The 19,294-nt window shown below is 47.5% G+C and overlaps 1 protein-coding gene across 1 annotated transcript in view; it reads right to left on the bottom strand.

Moving 5' to 3' along the window:
- Positions 1–1,473: 1,473 nt before the first annotated feature.
- RFX8 (regulatory factor X8) overlaps positions 1,474–19,294 on the bottom strand; it is a 954,619-nt gene continuing 936,798 nt past the window's right edge. The window contains exon 15 of the mRNA XM_086933389.1: positions 1,474–1,854. Coding sequence (XP_086789515.1) covers positions 1,666–1,854 — 189 coding nt within the window. The 3' untranslated portion in view covers positions 1,474–1,665. The remainder of the gene's footprint in view (positions 1,855–19,294) is intronic.

The raw sequence follows: 19,294 nt of genomic DNA, 5'->3' as shown, positions 1-19,294 counted from the left end.
TCACTCACACAACGACTAACACATCCAGTCACTCACTTATACAACCACTCTTCCTTATATATACACACAGACATAGAGTTTATCTTTTTTTAACCATGAAAGGTGGTTCCAACAAGAACCTTTTATTTCTTATTTTTTCCAGAACTATTTTGTTCCCCACAGATCCTTCACGAATTAGCAGTAAACTGTAACAAGAAAGCTTTTGGTCGGGGTTGTTAGCACCCATCCACCAGGCCTGAGAGAGGGTATCCCTACCCTGCCATCTTATATACATATGTTATACTTATTTGAGGACAGGGGACTCTTTGTTGATGTGGCAGCAGCCAATCAGATCTTATCTAGAGATATGTCAGCTCCGCTGCATGAAATATACAATGTATTTTACCTTATTTTCTCAAAATAATGCTGAACAAATTGACACTGAATTACAAAAAGCATGCTTTCTGGAGCAACATCTAGCTTTCAGCCACATTTGGTGTAATTCTGTTCAGCAGTTTTTGCGATGTTGCTGATCAATTTCATATGGAAAACTGAATGGAGAAAACACATTTTGGAGCCCACCCCTTTTACCCAGCCTCTGAATGATGGTTCACCCTGAAATTTTCCAGGAAGGAGCTGAAGCCAATGAGAATTTATTAGGTAAGTTTCATGAAGATTAATAAAACAACATGAAACTTATAAGCAGACCACAAAATGCTTTTCTGATGGAGATGTGGACCTAACAATAACTATCCAATGGAGTTTGCCACTGGGTAATATGTGTGCGTGTGTATATGTGTGTGTATTAAATGCATTTTTGCTTAACATGTTTAAACGTGACTTTGTTTGCCTGTGAGTATATATCTTTGGGTACATATTTATCCATTTTATACATATATAAATATACATAGAAAGTCATATAAAAACATTTTAAGCAAACATGTACCATGTTCATTGCCTCACACAAACATTGCTTTGTAGTGAATGGTAGATGAACAAGTAATTGTGCGTGCCAAGGTGCAATGTGTGTTTTCTGTGTTGCCTCTTGCCACATTAAACAGATGTGGTGGCAGGACCTAAAAAAGGGGGCATGATAAAGATTGGGGGCACGGGCCTTATCTGACCCCCCATAGCAATGCCACCGTAAATGAAATCAAGTTAAGAATATTCTATATTGTGCAAAACACTTCTTAGTGACAAGCACTGAAAATAAGGCCTGTTCAGGGTTTTGACTCTTAGCTTTGTAAGAGGTATCTTAGTACCCTGAATTGTAATATAGTCAACTAATATGCCTGGAAGATAGGAGAGAAATTGCAGCAGGTGACTATTAATGAATTCTCAATCTACATTTTTTGCCATATAATAAAGCAGAAACACATCACATAAGAAAAACAGAATTTATTTAATACATTTGAAAAAGCTACAAATATATATACTAGTTCTGGTAAAAAAGAATAATCATAATGTCATAAATACACAAATACAGGTAAAAGGGTGTTATTTCTAACTGTCTAGCCTACCAAAGTGTTTAGCCCCGCTTTAAACATATTCATAAACTACAAAATCAATAGGGAAGAACTGATGTATGCTAGACCAAACAAATACACAAAAGTAAAGGTTTTGCGATATTTTCATTCATCCACAATTTGTTTTCTATCGTCCCGGACTTTGCATGTGTCAGACAGGTCAATCTTGAAGATTTGTCTTGGTTTCCGTGGGACACGCACCACTAGTGCTGACATCTTGCAGGACATCTGAGGTATGGATCACAAATTTTTGTCCATCTTTTAGAGTAACAACAGCTTCCTGTCCGACTGGGAGATTTAGTTTTACAATGCTTTTAGTCGACTTGTCTTCAAGTGCTACCTGGATAAGCTGTAACAAAAACATGTGAAATGTGACTAAACGGATCACAGTATAGCTAAAACAATCAGGATAACATGTCAAGGGGTGGATTGAGAAAATAGTTCAACAATCAGGACTGTAATTGACTGCCCAGCAAGGAGGGCTCTTAAGTATAAACCCTAATGATTGGATTTCAATTTTGAACTCTCTGGCAGTATGTAAAACTCCAGTAAAATGTGTCAGCAGTTTAGAAAAAGAAAGTTACCCAAAAAGCAAAGAAGAGGTTTAGAACAAATTATGGTGGTCTTCTGAAAAGTGGCAAGAGTAATTTCGGTAGCTGACGAGATGTGTGACCAGCACGGAAGGCAGACAGCAAGCACGGTGATTTACTGGCTAATGGCACCTGACAGAGGTGGATGTAATAGTGTGCATTCTACTCCCATAGTGAAGGGAGTGGCTCATGAGGCAGGGATGATATTGGTAAACCCTCTACCACATGTGAAGGCAGCGGTCCGTGCCATTGTTGCTGGTGGACGTTTTTATGATTGCTCTTGGGGTCCTGGGGTTCAGGTAACAATGGCATTGTGGCTGTGCCGGGGGTGGGGGAAATAGGGGCTCCACCAGCCCTTACGCACAGCAGAAGGAACAACGGACACCCACACAATTAGACTCTGTCCGGAACTAAACCCCAAGCGGTTTGTCCTCCTTTATTTATCACCTTGGCCGTGTGCTACAGGAGCCCAGGTGGCTCAGTACAGTAGCCGAGCTGGCGGACGTACAGCCAAGAACAGACTTGATGACACAACTCAGGATGGTGAAGGACTGGTAAAGAAAGGCCTGCCCTTGAACAGAGCGGTTACTAATGAAGACGTCTCAAGGTGATACATAGGAGGGAAGCAGGAGGTCTCTTAGTGATGGATCCCTGGGGATGGCAACCCCTGACATAATGCAAATCACTTGGGCAAACACTGCTTCCTGGAGAGTCTGGGAAAATGGGAGGCGGGTGCGCCCTCGAGCCAGGTTAAGCTGCTGTGAGGTCCACTCCCATTAATGAGATGGCAAGAAGTGAACCAGCACTGGGCACTGGAAAGTAAAATTGCTACCAAATGCCTTTAGATCTTCATAAAGCTACAGTAAATGTTTTGCAAGCCTGCTCAAGTAAATCTGACAAACTGATATTAAGTAAAGAAGGTGAAGCCTCTGGATTCTTCGGTCATGGGTGTGAAGGCTATCATCTGGAGGGGTGGCCTGAGAAGAGCAACCTCACAGACATAATGGCCTTCTCCAAGGAAAAAAAGGGAACTATCAGTAATGGAGACGTTTCATCATAAAGTGATACCACCTGGTATCTCTCTTAAGTATCGATGTCAAGATTTTTGTAAAAATCTTAGCCATAACACTGAACAATTTGCTGCCACAGTTAATACACCCAGATCAGAAGGGCTTCCTTATGATGAAACAAGGGGGTGACTACTCTAAAAAGCTAATTCACCATTTCCATAAATCAAGAACTTGATGCTTCTGACATTGGATGCTGAAAACACCTTTGACAGAGTAGACAGGGGATTCAAAGCAAGAGTCTTTGGCACATGATTTCTTAAGATAGTACTGGCCAACTGCAATAATATATATTTACCTTTTAATGTCTTCTAATGTTTGTATAGAGTTTTACACTGGGCAGGTTATGCTGATGTCGCCATACTATTTGCTGTTAGATCTGTCAGGATTAGGATGGCCCTTCCCCAAACCTTTTGCCTTCCTCCTCCATTTGTGCTGACCTTGTTTTGCAGCCCATAGGACTCTGTGCGCTTTACCACTCCCAACCAGTGCTAAAGTGCTTGTGCTTTCTCCTCTAAACATGGTAACATTGACTTATACCCAATTTCCATATTTAATTTACTCATAAGTCCCTAGTAAAGTGGTACTGTATGTACCTAGGATCTGTCAATTAAAATGCTACTATGGGCCTGAGGTACTGATTGTGTCACCCATTTAAGTAGCCCTTTAAACTTGTCTAAGGCCTGTCATTGCAGCCTGCATGTGCAGTTTAAAACACTATTTCAACCAGGCAAAATAATTATTTAGCCAGGCCCAAACCTTCCTTTTTAGGTTGAGCCTGAGTCCGCTTGCAAGCGCTGCTCTGGCGATCATCTCTTTTAGTCTAGTATAGAAAAGAAGCCCCGCCTATATTTTTCATTGGCTTGTGTCTTTGCCCTTCGTAAATGTTGGCTTCTGATTCTGTAATTACCTTGTTAGTCCTCCCTTAGTACAGCCATGTCTCCATTTGTAACCTCCCATGGCTACTGACCCCTTTACTTCGCTTGTTACACCCTATGTGTTATTTAGACTTGTGAGCACTATTTTCTTTGAGTTTCTCCTACTTCAGACATGCTTTGCTCACATTCAGCGCGCCATGCATGCTTTCACTTTCAAGCAGCCTGGACAATGGCATTGCAGATATTTTTGTGCACGGGCGCCGCTCTTGTTCGCGGTGCCAGCTTAATTTAATATTCACGGCAGAATGAAAAACATTTTTAAAACGTGCAGGTTATGGCCACAGAAAATAAAAAATATAGGGGCCGTTCGGCAGTGCGTCCAAGTGAACGTGAAGCAGTCACAATTTAAAATGCATGGGCCGCGCGGAGAGAAGTCACCTGTTCCGGAGTTCAGTTCCAGCCCCTGGGGCTAATGAACATGGCCTGATCACAGCACCTCAGAGCCACAGAAGGTTAAATCATCTTGTTTCTCTCGGGGCTGCGAGGAGACCTTTCTTAATTAACTGTCAGAAATGCGAGGGGCGGAAGTTATGTTTATAAGTTTTGTTTTTGAAGCCCCCACTGCTCGCACCGCTACCTAATCCTCTCATGACAATGTCCTGCTGTGACGGACGGCACCGCACGGAGAACTCCATTGTGGCGCCTGTGAAGAAACAGACCTGCTTTTTGAAATGCCTCGCAGCAGATCCATGGGAACCTTTACCGAACTACCTACCCCCCTTCCACTCCCTGCTCTACTCCTCTCCTCTTTCCTGCTACTAATATTTACCCTCACCTGTCCTTGCCCTAGGCCCCACCCTGTTTACCTGTGTATTTCCCGCGTCACTTGAGAGCTAGCTTTTTTGTCTGATGCCCGATGGAGCTACCTGGTTTAGCTATAGGGGAGACAGGTCGGGGATTCCCTCCTTGGACATCACCTACCCAGTCGGTCTTTAGCCAGACTTCCTTTCGTCTCTCTTGTCGTCTCTTCCCGCTTCCTCCCTCTACTTATATCTCTACTTCTCTCCTCTCTCAATGTATTGAGACTGAACTATTTTGTCTGATGCCCGATGGAGCTACCTGGCTTAGCTATAGGGGAGATGTGCCGTGGATTGCCTCCTTGGTCGTCACCTACCCAGTCGGCCTTTAGACAGATTTCTTTTTGTCTCTCCTTGTTGTCTCCTCCCCTATCCTCCCTTTCTCACCTGCCCTGTTCCCTCCCCTCTATGCTCCATTTATTTTGCCCCCCATGTTATTTAAATGTGTCCCATTGAGACCTAGCTATCTGGCCAAAGCCCGGTGGAGCTGCCTGATAGCTATAGAGGAGATGGGTTTTGGGACTTCCCCCTCGACCGTCACCTACCCAGCCGGTCTTTGGGCAGACTTTCCTTCGTCTTTCTGCCGTATCTCCCTCCCATCCTGTTTTTCTGCGAACCTCTTCCCCAGAAACCTGAGACCGAACTTCTTTGTCTGATGCCCGATGGAGCTACCTGGTTTCGCTATAGGGGAGATGGACCGTGGATTCCTTCCTTGGTCGTCACCTACCCAGTCGGTCTTTAGACAGACTTCCTCTTGTTTCTACGGTTGTCTCTTCCCTTACCATCACGTTCTTACCTCGCCTACCCCCCACTTCTTTTCTCTCTCCTTTCTCTCCTCTCCTACTGTATTGCTGATTGTTTGATGTATTGTGTAGTTGTTGATCTTTTTCTGTTATACTGTTAAACCACATTGTTTCACTTCCTTTCGTCCCTCCTGTTGTCTCCTCCCGCATCCTCCCTCTATTTATGTCTCTCCTTCTCCCCTCTCTCAATGTACTGAGACTGAACTTTTTTGTCTGATGCCCGATGGAGCTACCTGGTTTAGCTATAGGTGAGATGGGCCGTGGATTACCTCCTTGGTCTTCACCTACCCAGTCGGTCTTAAGACAGACTTCTATCCTTCTATCTGTATTGTCTCTTCCCTTTTCCTCCCTTTCGCTCCTCCCCTGCCCCCTCCACTACTTTTCTCTCTCCTTTCTCTCCTCTCCTAATTGTATTGCCTATTTTTGGGGATTTATTGTGTAATTATTGAACTTTTTATGTTACATTGTTGATTCTCATGTAAAGCGCTCTGATACCTCCGGGTCTGCGCTATATAAAACTCTTTAAATAAATGAATAAATAAATAAATAAATAAATAAATAAATAAATAAATAAATAAATAAAATATAATCCCTTTCATAATTTTGACTTCTAAGTGTCAAACATAAACCCTAGTTCACGGAAATATATGTACATGAATATCAGCAGCCATTAGAGATGTCAAAATGAAATTCTTAGCCAAGCAGCAGGCAACCAGGGAGTGCTTGGAATTAACTAAGGCCTCAGTGAGAAGGTATGCTATTATAAGTCTGTCCACACAGCTTCAGCCCTACCTGTCATTAGTTACCAACGCACAACACCGCTTTGCTTTAAGGTTCCGGCTGAATCAGGTGCCTTGGATTTTAGCCTTTCCCAAGGGTTACTCCATGCCCTGGTACACTAAAGCTGTGCCTCTGCGCCAGCTTCTCGGAACAGGATACCTTGTATTCTATATTTTTTTTCTGAATTCTATGCCCACCCTTCGTAAGAAATGTATACTGCTATTATTGAGAGAGACCAATTTTCTTCAAGTTAGACCTGCACTAATTGTTCTGCATATGCTACCCTCCCCTGTGGTGTGCTTCGGGGCCGCAAGCTTTCTGCTAGGGGCCATGAGACTTGGGAAGAAGATGCCCTTGCAGTAGTGATGTAACATTGTTCAAACATGGAATTGGTATTATATGCCTTTTTAACATAGTTTTTGTATAATCAAGAGTGTATTTTAATTAATGTATTGATATTTGTTGTTTGTATTTTTGAAATATGTCCTCTGAATTAATTGAGGTACTTGTAACTATGTGCTTGATAGACCCTCTGTTGGACACGTGTATTATCTCTCAACGTATCAACTGTATTTTAAAGTTATAAGGTGTTTTAACTGTTTACGTTTATGGCTCTTACTTGCCGAATAAAGTATTTGTGAACTGAACTGAGTACATGAGTCATTATGTTCCAGTCCTGTTTTTTAATTAATTTTTTTCTATACCACATGCATTCTGGGACCTATAGTAATGTTTCATTTAAATGAGCCCATTGCACTAGAAATCTTGATTAGAAAGGCATTGACTGAAATATGGAGTCCATCAGCGGCATGGAGTCATCCATTTCTGTCACTCCCCCCCCCAAAAAAAAACTGTGGATCATTATCTGTGCTTGTTATTAACATTTAACAACACGTTTTAGAAACCTTTAGCAGGAGGGCCACAAGTTCGTACACTTCCAATGGTTTGCATTTGGCAAAGAATTGCCAAATTGCATCGCATTAGAAACATATGGTCCTTCTTGTTTAACAAACCAGTGCATTCTGGGAGTTGAAGTCTTGATTTGCTTCAGTAGAATCAATTGAACTTCAAACACCTGACACCAATGGCTTGTGACAGGAAAACCCCGAACTGAAAACTTGTCACCCTTGGTGTTATGTTATGTTATGTTATGTTAATAAAGAATTTATTAAACGCACTATCACCGGTTGGTTTCTTGGCGCTGAAAGTGGGGCTAGAGTGCTGGCTGCAAAATGGCCACCACCTAGTAAGGCTCGGCGGGTCGGCCCGAAGATCCACTAATTATCGGGTGGAACGGGCGGGTGCCGGGGGGTCCAGACGGTGGAGATAGGCTTCAGAACACCCCGGCATTCAGCTGACATGCAAAGAGGGCTGAGAACACCCACGCCGGCTGAAACGCTGATTTGCACCTTCATCGCGGGGCTGTGAAACAAAATGGCGGCCCAGCGTGCTGTAGCCTGAAGTGCGCTGCCTGAACGGAGCCTCGGCGCCAGGAAAAAAAATCCTGCTGGCCCCCTGTACTGTAGGTGGTGGAGTTGGGAGAGCCGACGACTGCTGCAGAGCTGCGAGCCCCGCTGGCTGGCAGAATCTGCCCTACCCTGATCCCCATTGAGTCTGCTGGCTGCGATGCGGGGACAACAATATCAATTGGCCAGGCCGTACCCTGAGAGGCAGAGGGTGCACAGTGAAGGGGAGCACCCTGCAACCCAGCGCGGAGGAAGTGCCCTACAATCTGGCAGCCCGCCTCCTGAGGTACTGAGTTCCAACAGTGGAGAGGCGCTGGCGGCGCTACTGAGACTTGGGCTGTACCGCGACTCTGGCGAGCGCCATCAACAACCTGAACTGTATAGAGTGTCTTGGCGGACCCCCCCCCCTTGAACCCTCATTAAGCTTGGATTCCCCCCTCCCTGTGCCCTCGCTGCGGTGAAGATTGACGCGTGGGGACACCTGAGGAGGGGAGCGCATAGCATTGGGCCCTAGAGTGTAATGGTTGATGGAGGGGTTGATAATCTGTGTGGATTTGGAGCTGAAGAGCCTGCTGCCCCCGGACGGAACTAGCTACCTACTGAAACTGCCCTAGTGAGCGCGCATTGCTCCCTATGAAATACGTAGTGGCCTGGTGAGTGTTGCGCAGCAGCACAGAAGCGGAAAGGGCCGCATGACAGACCTGGCAGCGCGACCCATGACTCGCAGTTCTGTAGTGGGGAAGCGGGCACGACTGAGGCGAACTGAATAGCGGGTGTGCCTTACACACCTCGCCGACTGCGCCACTTGGGGCACGAAAGCTCTACAACGTGACAACTCAAGCGACTGCACCCAGGGAGTGAGGAACCTGGCTAGGCACTGATGGTGGGGGTGGCATGCCAGGCCGCCTACTGACATTGCCTCGGACACCGAGCGCTGTACACTGATAGCCACAACAGCAGGAGACACAGCTTCAGCGGTGGCCTGGTGCTGTAGCCCAAGCTGCGCAAGTCCACATTGATAAAGCAAGACCGGTGGCACCCTGCGACGCTCCCTTGGGCTACTATGGGTAAGACGGACGACGGACACAAAGCAGTCCAAGCTCTCCTTTGAACAGAGGAAAATCCCCAGTGGGGGCCTCCACCAGAGGAGGAACAGTCAGAGGTGACCATGCCCTCCAAGCACCCCTCGGATCCCAACATACAGGAAATGTTTCTGGACCTGAAGCAGTCACTCTCAACTATAGACCTTAAAATCGACTCAGTGTCGGACCGGCTTAGGGACAAGGTTTCGAACCATGAAGAGCATCTCATGGAATTCGAACAGTGCACGTCTATGCTAGAGGATGAGGGTACCACTACTCGTGAAAAGCTGCTACAGATGGAGAACGTGCTGGAGGTGATCCGCAACAAAAACAAAGATTTCGAAGCGAGATCGCACCGCAACTATCTGCGCATAGTAGGGATACCGGAAACCACGGCCATGACCAGAGTGGAGGACTTCGTTGAGGAAATGCTCAAGGCGATGTTTGGGGACTCCCTCTCCAAGGTCTACATAGTGGAGCGCGCGCACAGGTCCCTGGGCACAAGGCAGCCGCCAGGAGCCCCGGAAAGTCGTATAATAGTACACCTACTGAATTATAGGGACTGGGACACTGTGCTGAGAAAATTCCGAGATCTACAGGACATAAGGTATCAAGGTAATGCAATCTTCTTTTTCATTGATTTCACCTTAGCGGTGCAGGCTGCAATGAGGGAGTTTGTGGCCGTGAATAGAATAATGCAGCAGCATGACATCAAGTACTTGCTTCTTTATCCTGCAAAGCTGTGCATCTTTCATCAGGGCAAGACTGTGTTTTTTACTGATCCCAAGGCGGCCATCAAGTTTGCTCGCTCCCTCAGACAGCCTGCACAAGCTGGTCGGGTGCATGGGGAGCACGCGGAGGGAGACACCTGGATGAGAATGACTGAGGCACTGAGTGAGCGGGAGTGAGCCGGTAAGGTGGAGGCACGCTTGGCTGCATGGGAATGATCCCACAGGACCCTTTTTTCCTACCTTGGTTGAGGTGGCTGTCTATCCCGCGACTCAGGATGGAGGGCCCGCTCAATCTTCCTTCTGCTGGAGGTTTTTTTTTGTTGTCCCAATCCTGACTGTACCTGGTCTGGCCACCAGGCATACAACTGCTGGGTTTCCCTGAGCACCTAGTGCCTCCATAGTTGTCCTTCTTGTTAGCTGCTGTGGGCCGAATTTGTTTCATGGGCTAAGCTGTCAGCCATGTTGTGGGGCTGTAGTGAGAGGGGGGTGGGACTGTTGGGTGGGCGGCACACTAGGTGTGGGGTTTGGTTCTTCTTGTTCTTTCTCCTCTTTTCCCTTGGCTTTCCTCTCTCTGGCCCCGCCTAACTGCCTAATAGGTGCGCAGTGCTGCTCGGCGCAACATGATCTTGATGTACCAGGGGATGGGTGAATCCGCTACAGATTAGGATGTGATCAAGGCAGTGACATGGAATGTGCAGGGCTTGAATGACTGCCGAAATGTGAGACTGGTAGCAGCATATCTCAAGCGCAATGGGGCGGATATATGCTTTCTGCAGGAATTACACCTCACCAGAAATGGCTGCGCATGACTCAGAGCGGGGTGGATGGGAGAGGAATTTGTGTCAGGCTACTCCAATTATGCTAGTGGCACAGCTAGAGTCCTTAGGAAAGGACATCCCTGGAAAATGCGTGCTGTGCTCTCTGATCCACAGGGGAGGTATGTGATTGTAGCGGGGTCTTGAGGGGTCTTGAGGATGCACTTGGTCAGCTGGTGTCGGTTTACGGGCTGAATGTGGATGATCCGCAATTCTTTAGCGATGTCTGGAGGCTGACGGAATCGCTCAGTCCTGGGACTGTCATGTGGGGGGGGGGATTTCAACGTAGTGTTGGATGCGGACATGGACAGATCTGGCAATTTGCGTTGGCCTCATCCAAGAGCGGCAGAATAGCTCTGCATGATTATGGAGGACCACAAACTGGTGGACGCTGGGCGATGCCGGCATCCAGCATGGCGCGAGGGCACATGTGTCTCTACGGTGGGTCCCACGTAGTCCAGAATCGATTATTGGCTTACGTCACGTGACATGGATGCATTGACACTTACAGTTGCTTATCTGGCTCGATCTCTTTCAGATCATAGCCCCGTGCTACTTTGATTTGCTTTGCTTGATGCCACGCGCATGCCCTTCAGCTGGAGACTCCCCGCTGGGGCGCTCCATGACCAGGAATTCAGGGAGACGATCCGAACCGATATAATAGAATACTTTGAGTTAAACAGCGGGACTGTGGAATCGCCCTCGGTGTTGTGGGAGGCCTTCAAGGCAGTAATCAGGGGCAAGTGTATTGCCAGACAGACAGGCATATTGCCATCGTTCAGAGGGGACCTCCGGTGCCTGGAAGGGGAAATTCAAAAACTTGAACTAGAGTATTTTGAATGCAATAGCCCGGAAATCCTGAGTAGCATTATGGGGAAAATTGCAGAATTTGAGGAGGCAGCTCAACGGGAAACACATTACCTGTGCTGCAGTATGGAGAGGTGGGAGGTGCTGGAAAAAACACTGGTGGGTTTGCTAAAGAAGCCCTGGGCCGGCGAGTATATCTGTGAACGCCGTAGGGACAACAGGGAGATAGTTGCGGGCCAGGAGACGGTGCACACAGAAATGCTTGCTTTTTACACTTCCCTGTACAGCAGCAGACAGCAGTGCACCCGGATCTGCTCTCCCTCCTTGACTCGATTGAGCTCGCCTGGCTGAGCGATGGGCAACAGCAATATCTCGATGAGCCTATTGAGGAGGGGGAGGTAATCAAGGTAATCCAATTCATGTCTGGGGACAAGGCCCCTGAGCTGGGCGGGCCTACAGCTTCTTTTTATAAAGAATATGCGCGATGATAAATCTGGATAACAAGATACTGGTAAAACGACTGGTGTCACGCCTACTCCCCTTGCTGCCAGCGGTGCTGCGGCCTTATCAGTGCGGTTTGGTACGTGGAAGAAGTATGTCTCATAATCTGTGCCCATTTTTCGTGACCATGAAGGAGGTTAATAGTTCCCTTCCAGCTGCGGCTGTTTTTTTAGATGTGACCAAAGCATTTGATACCCTGGAGGTGCCTTATCTATTTGCTCTCCTTTCTCTCATCGGCATCAGTCCCCTTTTTCTTAAAAAAATTGCTTTATTGTACTCAGCCCCACCAGCGAGACTGAGAGTCAATGACAGGTATCCCCTGCCATCCCGGTGGCCCGAGGCACGCAACAGGGGTGCCCTCTTTCCCCCCTCCTGTTCGCGGCCAGGCTCCGGCAGCATCAAGCTAGGCGAGGACTGGATTTCACTCCTAGAGTGATCCTAGTTTTCACGTACGCCTACGATGTGACTCTGTACGTCCAAAATCCAGCTGACAATTTGGAACCACTCATCCGGGAGGTAGTCCGGTTTGGGGGATTGTCGGGTGTCTCCATAAACCGGGCAAAGTCAATAATTTTTCCGCTCACCGTGGCCACTTCCAGTCGGAATTCCCGCTTCAGTGGGCAAGCTACCCGGTAAAGTAATTAGGGATCTGGCTTAGCCGGAACTTAGACGAACTATGGAGCCACAACTATAGCAGGCTCATGGACTGGCTGGAGAGTAGACTGAGTAGGTGAAGGTCACTTCCCCTATCCCTTGCGGGCCTCTTGGCCATAGCCAAGATGGTGGTCCTCCGTAAGTTTCTCTGTCTTTAATAACTTGCCCCTTCCCCTCACCACGGAGTTCCGATGACGACTGCGCTCAAATCTGATAACGTTGGCTTGGGCAGGCAGACAGCCCAGAGTGACATAGGAGACCCTGATGTTGCCGTTTGACCAGGGTGGGATGGCAGCCCCTGACATGAAGCTGTACTGCAACTATGCTCAGGCACAATTTGCCTATCATTGGGTATTCCCGTCTCTCTTCATGGCACACACTGCTCCGGAGAGTGGCAGGGTGGCTCCTGTGCCCCTCCATATGGCACTATTCGGATTGCAAGGGAGACCCCGAGCCCGGGTTGATACTGTGGGCTGAACGTGTGGGCATGACGAGAGCTCAGACGCAGAGCACGACTGGAGACCACATTCGTCCCCTGGATCCGACTCGTTAGACACCCGGAGTTCCCCTTCACTGCCCAGGCAGGGGTGGGCCAGAGGCAGGGCTTAATGTGTGCTGGTGCTTTCCGGTGCTTAGCACCGCCACTTAAGTGACAGGGCCGGCTCTACACTCTGGCTGGCACTGACTGACACTCTCACTTCACATTTCTATTTTATTTACCTAATTGTGCAGCGAGCGTGTTTTGATCTTCTCCTGACCTGAGCTGAGCCCCCCAGAGGAATAGATTCCGGCATTACCATTTATCCCATGTCCACTTCTTATCTAAAGACATTTTAAATGTGTTGAGGGCGGCACGCGCGCACTCCGCTACGCGCCTCGCCGGCCGGCCGGCGGCCCTGCCTTAGTGGTTCCGAGTCCGACGTCCATCAGGGCCACTAACATGGCAATAGGTGGGTGAGTGGGCGGGCCGAGATTTGGGCTGGATTTGTTCAGGATGGGGTAGGAGATGTGCGGCTGCGGCTGCGGCAACGTGCACACTGCACACATTTTTTCTTCCACATTGCCAGTGGCACGCCCCAGCATAACCACCACAGCGCGCGTAGCACCACAACACCACCTGACCTGCCACCGCCACGACGAGTCATTGCCAATGCCAAGTCGGCCCGTGGCGTGTTGAGGGCTGCTGGCAGCATCGGTCAGCCTGGCGGGCGGCCGCCTGGCCAGTAGTGCTAGTACTGCCTAATCAGGTATTAAAGGCTGTGCAGGCCTGCCGGCGAAGCCAGGGTGTCGTCGTCGTGTCCAGGGTCCCTGCCGGTCGGCCTACTCCCACAGGTAACGACAACCTAAGGTACGGGCCCTTATCCCAAGCACTTGGCGGTTTTGACAAACTTATAGTTTCATTCTTCTAAGTGGCATTCCTGTGGTGTGAGTGGATTTAGGGTAGTTTGAGATGGTAAACCTCCCACACCCAGGTGATTTAAAGCCTGCACCTCACACTGCATCGCGTTTCATGCAGCTCGATGCTGCAGCAGCCATGCCTGCTGTGTGAGCGTTGCAGGCTACTTCACATGTCCTCAGGTAGTAAGGAAAAACGAAGACAATGTTGGTCTTCAGGCAGTGCCAGTAATGCTCGGAGCCTGCTTTGTATGATGAAAACCCTTATTGAACTCGACTGCTATAAATCTTGTACAAAATAGAACATGTACCAAAGCTTAAACAAGGCTCAACATTTTGCTAATGTGGCACATCATTTACTTTAACTCCACCTTCTTTGACTTCATTCATTCTACTAGTGTCTAGTAACATCAGAAAGACACCTCGTGTGCTTCTGAGGTCCACCAATAAAATGGGTCGATTCGGGCACTGCTTCTGCTTTTCTTGCTGCTTTCTTCCCCACATGCACCTCCTCCCTGGAAATCTTAACATCATAGCTCCCTAGAGTTCGTGTTTCACCCCAAATCCGGGCACTTGCAGAAACAACGCTTGTAGAAGCTTCTATTCCATCCTCTTTGTAGCTTTAGTGATTGCCAAGGATGGTGCCTAGGGGTTGGTACATGTACACTGGAGTCACAGTGCAGATGATTAATTTAAGACATCTATCAGGTGTTAAACTGAACATAAAGCACTATAATGGAGAAGAAATGGTGATGCCACACCGGAGCACTAGATGAGAAAGTTAAAGGAATTAAGAAGCCCGCAGTCAGCCACTGCGCCCGTGGGACCAGAGTCATGAACTGACTGTGACCACTAACGTCAGACTGGCCATTTATTCCACCAGCCACTTCGCCTATCAGTGGGAACCATGGAGGCGAATTTTGAAATCTCTGGGCCTCTTCTGGCACCTCTGTCCTTTTATCTGGCTACTTGGGGTTCAACTACAACAGTAGCATCAGGAGAGAGGATGAGGAGTTAGGGTCAAAGCTGCCGACTTTGCAACTGGGGAACCACTCAAAGTCCTGTGATTCTGGGCAAAACATTTCTTCTTACCATGTATGCTTATAAAAAAAAAAAGGATTTTGACCTTGTGTAATGTACTGGTGCTCATGTAAAATGCTCAAATTCCATTGGGACAATTTTGTGCTATGTAAAACTTCAAAAATAAAATAAATAAAGAGAGAGAGAGAGAGAGGGGGGGGGGGAATGGTTTGATAGAGAGAGGCAAAGTGTGGGGAGCAGATCTGGTATGAAAATTTTTGTCAGCGCTGTATTTGGTGTCCAGTCCGGTCCTGGAAACAACCAAATAAATTCAGGCAACTAATTAATGCAGCAGTCTGAAGCCACTACATGATAGGCTATGGCACACACAAAACAGTAGGTAGACACATACGAATGACAAGCATTGATAAAGCCAATCGGTCTTGGCAATGCAAGAGCTATTGGCTTTGTCAATGTCAATGTGGTTTACTATTGCATGGCCAGATAGTAAATATTCCCCAGGCAGATGCAGCACCCAAGCACCCACAGCTGATGCCCTATTACTCCTTTGTGTGTGTTTGTTTTATTACAGTAGGCTTTTTAAATGATGGTGTCACAATTTCAGTGAGCCATAGTCACTACCATCATCACTACCACCCATATTACGAACAGCACTATTATCACCATGCCTCCTCCAATACCACCATAACCACCAACCTCCCTACCACCCTTATCACTACTATTACCATTGTGATCATTACAATCACTGTAGCGTTTGGACATGGCTGTGCTCGCTCTACTCTATGACAGCCAGACCATTGGCTTTGACTTTATTTGTTTTAAAAAGAGTCAAAAGCACAATGTCAAGCTCTGTGATGCCAATCGTTCCTTGAAATATTTTGCACCCTCATGCCAAAGCCACCTATCATGGCCGGTCTGCTAATAAATGTTCCTGGGTTTCAAGAAAAGCCTAACAAATTAAACAATATGGCAATTAGAATCTTTCTTTGATGATTTGCAAAGGGGTCAGTCTTGTAGCCAATATTGCATGTGTCAGTCCGAAATGGCATGAGGCATGTAGAAACTTGGACTTGTTTTTTTTTGGGGGGGGGGTTGTCAGCAGGGAGGTAAGATCCATGCAGTGCCAGGCGTATCTAGTTTAATGTTGTCAACACACCTACTTTTAGGTCTCGCCTGTCGATGCGCATGCGCATCGAGCTTGCGAGACTATGGGGGCTTAACCACTCTTTAACTGACTTGCAAGGAATCGTGGCGATTCCTTGCAGTGCCTGTGACTTTTAAGCTCAATGCGCATGCCCTCAGCCGCACTCCAGGCCCCCGCTCCGCCCCCTCCCCGCCGTGTCGCATTTCTCCTCCCCTTATCTGCCTTCCCTCCGTCTGTTCCCTCTCCCCGCTCCGCCCCCTCCCCTGCCCGCCGTGTCGTGCTTTACATTTCGCACATTCTCTCTGCCCACAGTTTGCAGACATTGCCTCAAACCCCCTGGAACCGGTTATAATTATTACTGGGGAGGCGGGCCACTTTCCTACCAAGCCCTTGTGATCTGCAGTTTCCTTCAGAGAAGCCCTCAGAGACGGCGCACATTGGCGCGGCTGTTTCCCAAACATGTATAATGAAAGTGAAACACAAAACCTCTCATGTCTTTTTCCATAGCTGCAGGAACCAGTTCCAACTTGTGGGTGAGACTTTTCTGCCGCCCATTTCCGTGTCCCGCTTGCACATCCGTGCCTCTCCCCCCTCAGCACACCGAGGGGGCGGGGTCTCCCGCTGGCACGGGCGGGCGGGCTTCCCTTCGTGCCGCACCCTCGGTGTGCTCCCCACCTTCCGCCGGTGGAGGGCAGGGGCGTCCCACTCACGCCTCCCCAGGCAGAGCCGCCTCTGCAGGAGAGAGAGAGGTAAACACACCTCCTCCATCAATGGCCCGCCTTTCAAAGCAGGAACTACACGGGCTGAGTAAATAAACACACCACCGGCGGAACAGACCTCGCATTTACCAGGGGCGGAGAAAGCCGCATAACAGAGGCATTGAGCGGAGAATGTAAACACACAAACAGCTGGCGCCCGGGCACCCACTACAGCCATGCACGCGGCCGACACGCCCACACTGTTCCCACCAAGCATGGAACATATCTAGACAAGACCACCCCGCACATCTCCTGCTTAAACGCAGCCCCACGTTCCCCACAGCACGTTTGGAGAGCCCCCCTTAAACCACACACCAATCCTTTCAAGATGCACCGCTGTAAAAACCTCAAGAGTCTGGCAACCTCCCAGAGCAAAACAACTCGCCTCTTATTTGTCCGCCCTTAAGGGCCTTTTCAGGGGAATGAGATGCTATTAAAATACAATAAAAGCCCACTCTTGGGTCAAGCATACGAGGCCTGCCACGAGAAGCGTTCACTCCTATACTCAGCCAATGAAGGGCTGATGAAAGAGTAAAGCCAAAGCGGCAGGACATCATGTCCAAGAGTAGGAATAGTGTGACCTCCTCCCTCCAGGTCGTTACAAACATCGTTCCCGGGGGTGGACTTGTGTGAGAGTATACTGCATTCTGGGTGTTGTAGTCTTGTTTTACCTCTATTGAACTAATTAGACCAGCACAGCTGAAATCAATGATTGGCATGCGAAACGTTAACGAACGAAGACAATGTCCGTAATGACTGAGTGTGGAGGTCACCTCAATAATGAAAGAGCAAGCAACACAAGCGGTCGTTCCAGGTAAACACAGTCTAGAGCACTACCAACAATAAAAACAATCTAGAAGTTGCTTTGGGCCACAAGGAAGCAGTCTGCGTTTAGGGCAGGACGACTGTTGTCAAAACTGTCAAGGGAGTATGTGCATCAATGGACAGACCCAACATGTAAACAATGTAGATGCTGGCATGGGTATCCCCATCAAAATATTGCCAATGTGCAAGCCATACAATCCGCGCCCAGTAATACCAGCATTATTTACAAAATTAAAAGCCATTGTTATTTGCAATATCAATACATCTAAGTCACGTAAAGACAACACACATTGCATTACAAATGCTATAGGTGTCACATTTGCGAAAGTTAAAACTATTGACATTGTAACTGACAAAGCTATTACTTTTGCTAGTTACACAACCAACACATAAATAAAAAAAGTGTCATTTACAATACCAATTGCTCAAACTTTCCTAATGCGAGACCTATTGCATTTCCAATGCTTGTTTGTTGTGATATCTGTACAATAATTACAATGACATTCTGTAGATGCTTCTGTTTGTGCTTCCATAACCTTCCCCAGAAGTGGTTGACAGACTACAACCCCTTGATTGCAGTACACTCTAAAAGCGCAGACCAGTTTGACTATATTGAATGGACAATAGGTGTTAATGTTGCACTCACTTCTATTTGTTCCCTGGCAACAGAGACTACCTGAATAATCAGTCATCTTTAAGAGATTCTTACATGTGCACAATGAGCTTAGAGAATTCCAGATGTTCCTCAGATATTTCATAGCCCCATCTGGTTTTAGGGCTATAACCTCATTACCGTAAACACTTTATTTCTGTACCACTGATCTATAGCAGAAATACCTTGAGTTGCTAAAGCATGATGCTTGGGTAGGTTTGGCAGTCTGGTTCTTATGCAAACTCACAGATGGTGAACATGTGATGTGCAGAATTGACCGAGTGGCCAACATTTGTTTATAGGGTACACTAGGAGTCATGATGGGTAAAGCTTTCACTCTGATCTGCGACATTGGATGAATTCAGGCACTGATGTGACATTTTCCTGTTGAGTCTATCAAAGGTAGTGACAAATGGAATTCCCTGTAACTAGATAATAGCTGCGGATGTTCAGGTATGGTAGGATATGGGTGATTGGGTCTGGTGTGGGAATACTGTGTTTAACATCACAGGGGACAATATGAGTGGGGGATGTAAGCCACTTGCTTCAGCGGGAACTATTTCCTACTGCAGCATAGTGCTTCTGAAGATTACTTTCTGATATATTAGCAAGTATGTAAAAGTTGTATCTTTAAGCTCATGTCACACAATTACACTCTGCTAAAATGCAAATGCTACTTACCAGTATGCATCTGTTCTTGGCATGTAGGGCTGCTGACATTCATATCTGTGCATAGTCCGCCACCTAGTGTTGGGTCCGGATGATTGCACATTGTTGTCCTGGAAGAGTCTTCGAAGTATCACGAGATAGGTGGCTCCTCCCCTGGACTACAGTGCGCATGGGCATCGCCTCCATCCCCAGATTGTTTTTAGCCATAGGCAGAGATGGAGTGAAGAAGTGAGTGATGACCATGCTATGAGCATATGTTTGTATATGAATACAT

Source organism: Lissotriton vulgaris, chromosome 8 (assembly GCF_964263255.1).
Source record: "Lissotriton vulgaris chromosome 8, aLisVul1.2, whole genome shotgun sequence".
NCBI classification, from domain to species: Eukaryota; Metazoa; Chordata; class Amphibia; order Caudata; family Salamandridae; genus Lissotriton; species Lissotriton vulgaris.
The sequence above is the reverse complement of the archived record's forward strand: the minus strand, read 5'-3'. Positions and strand labels throughout refer to the sequence as shown.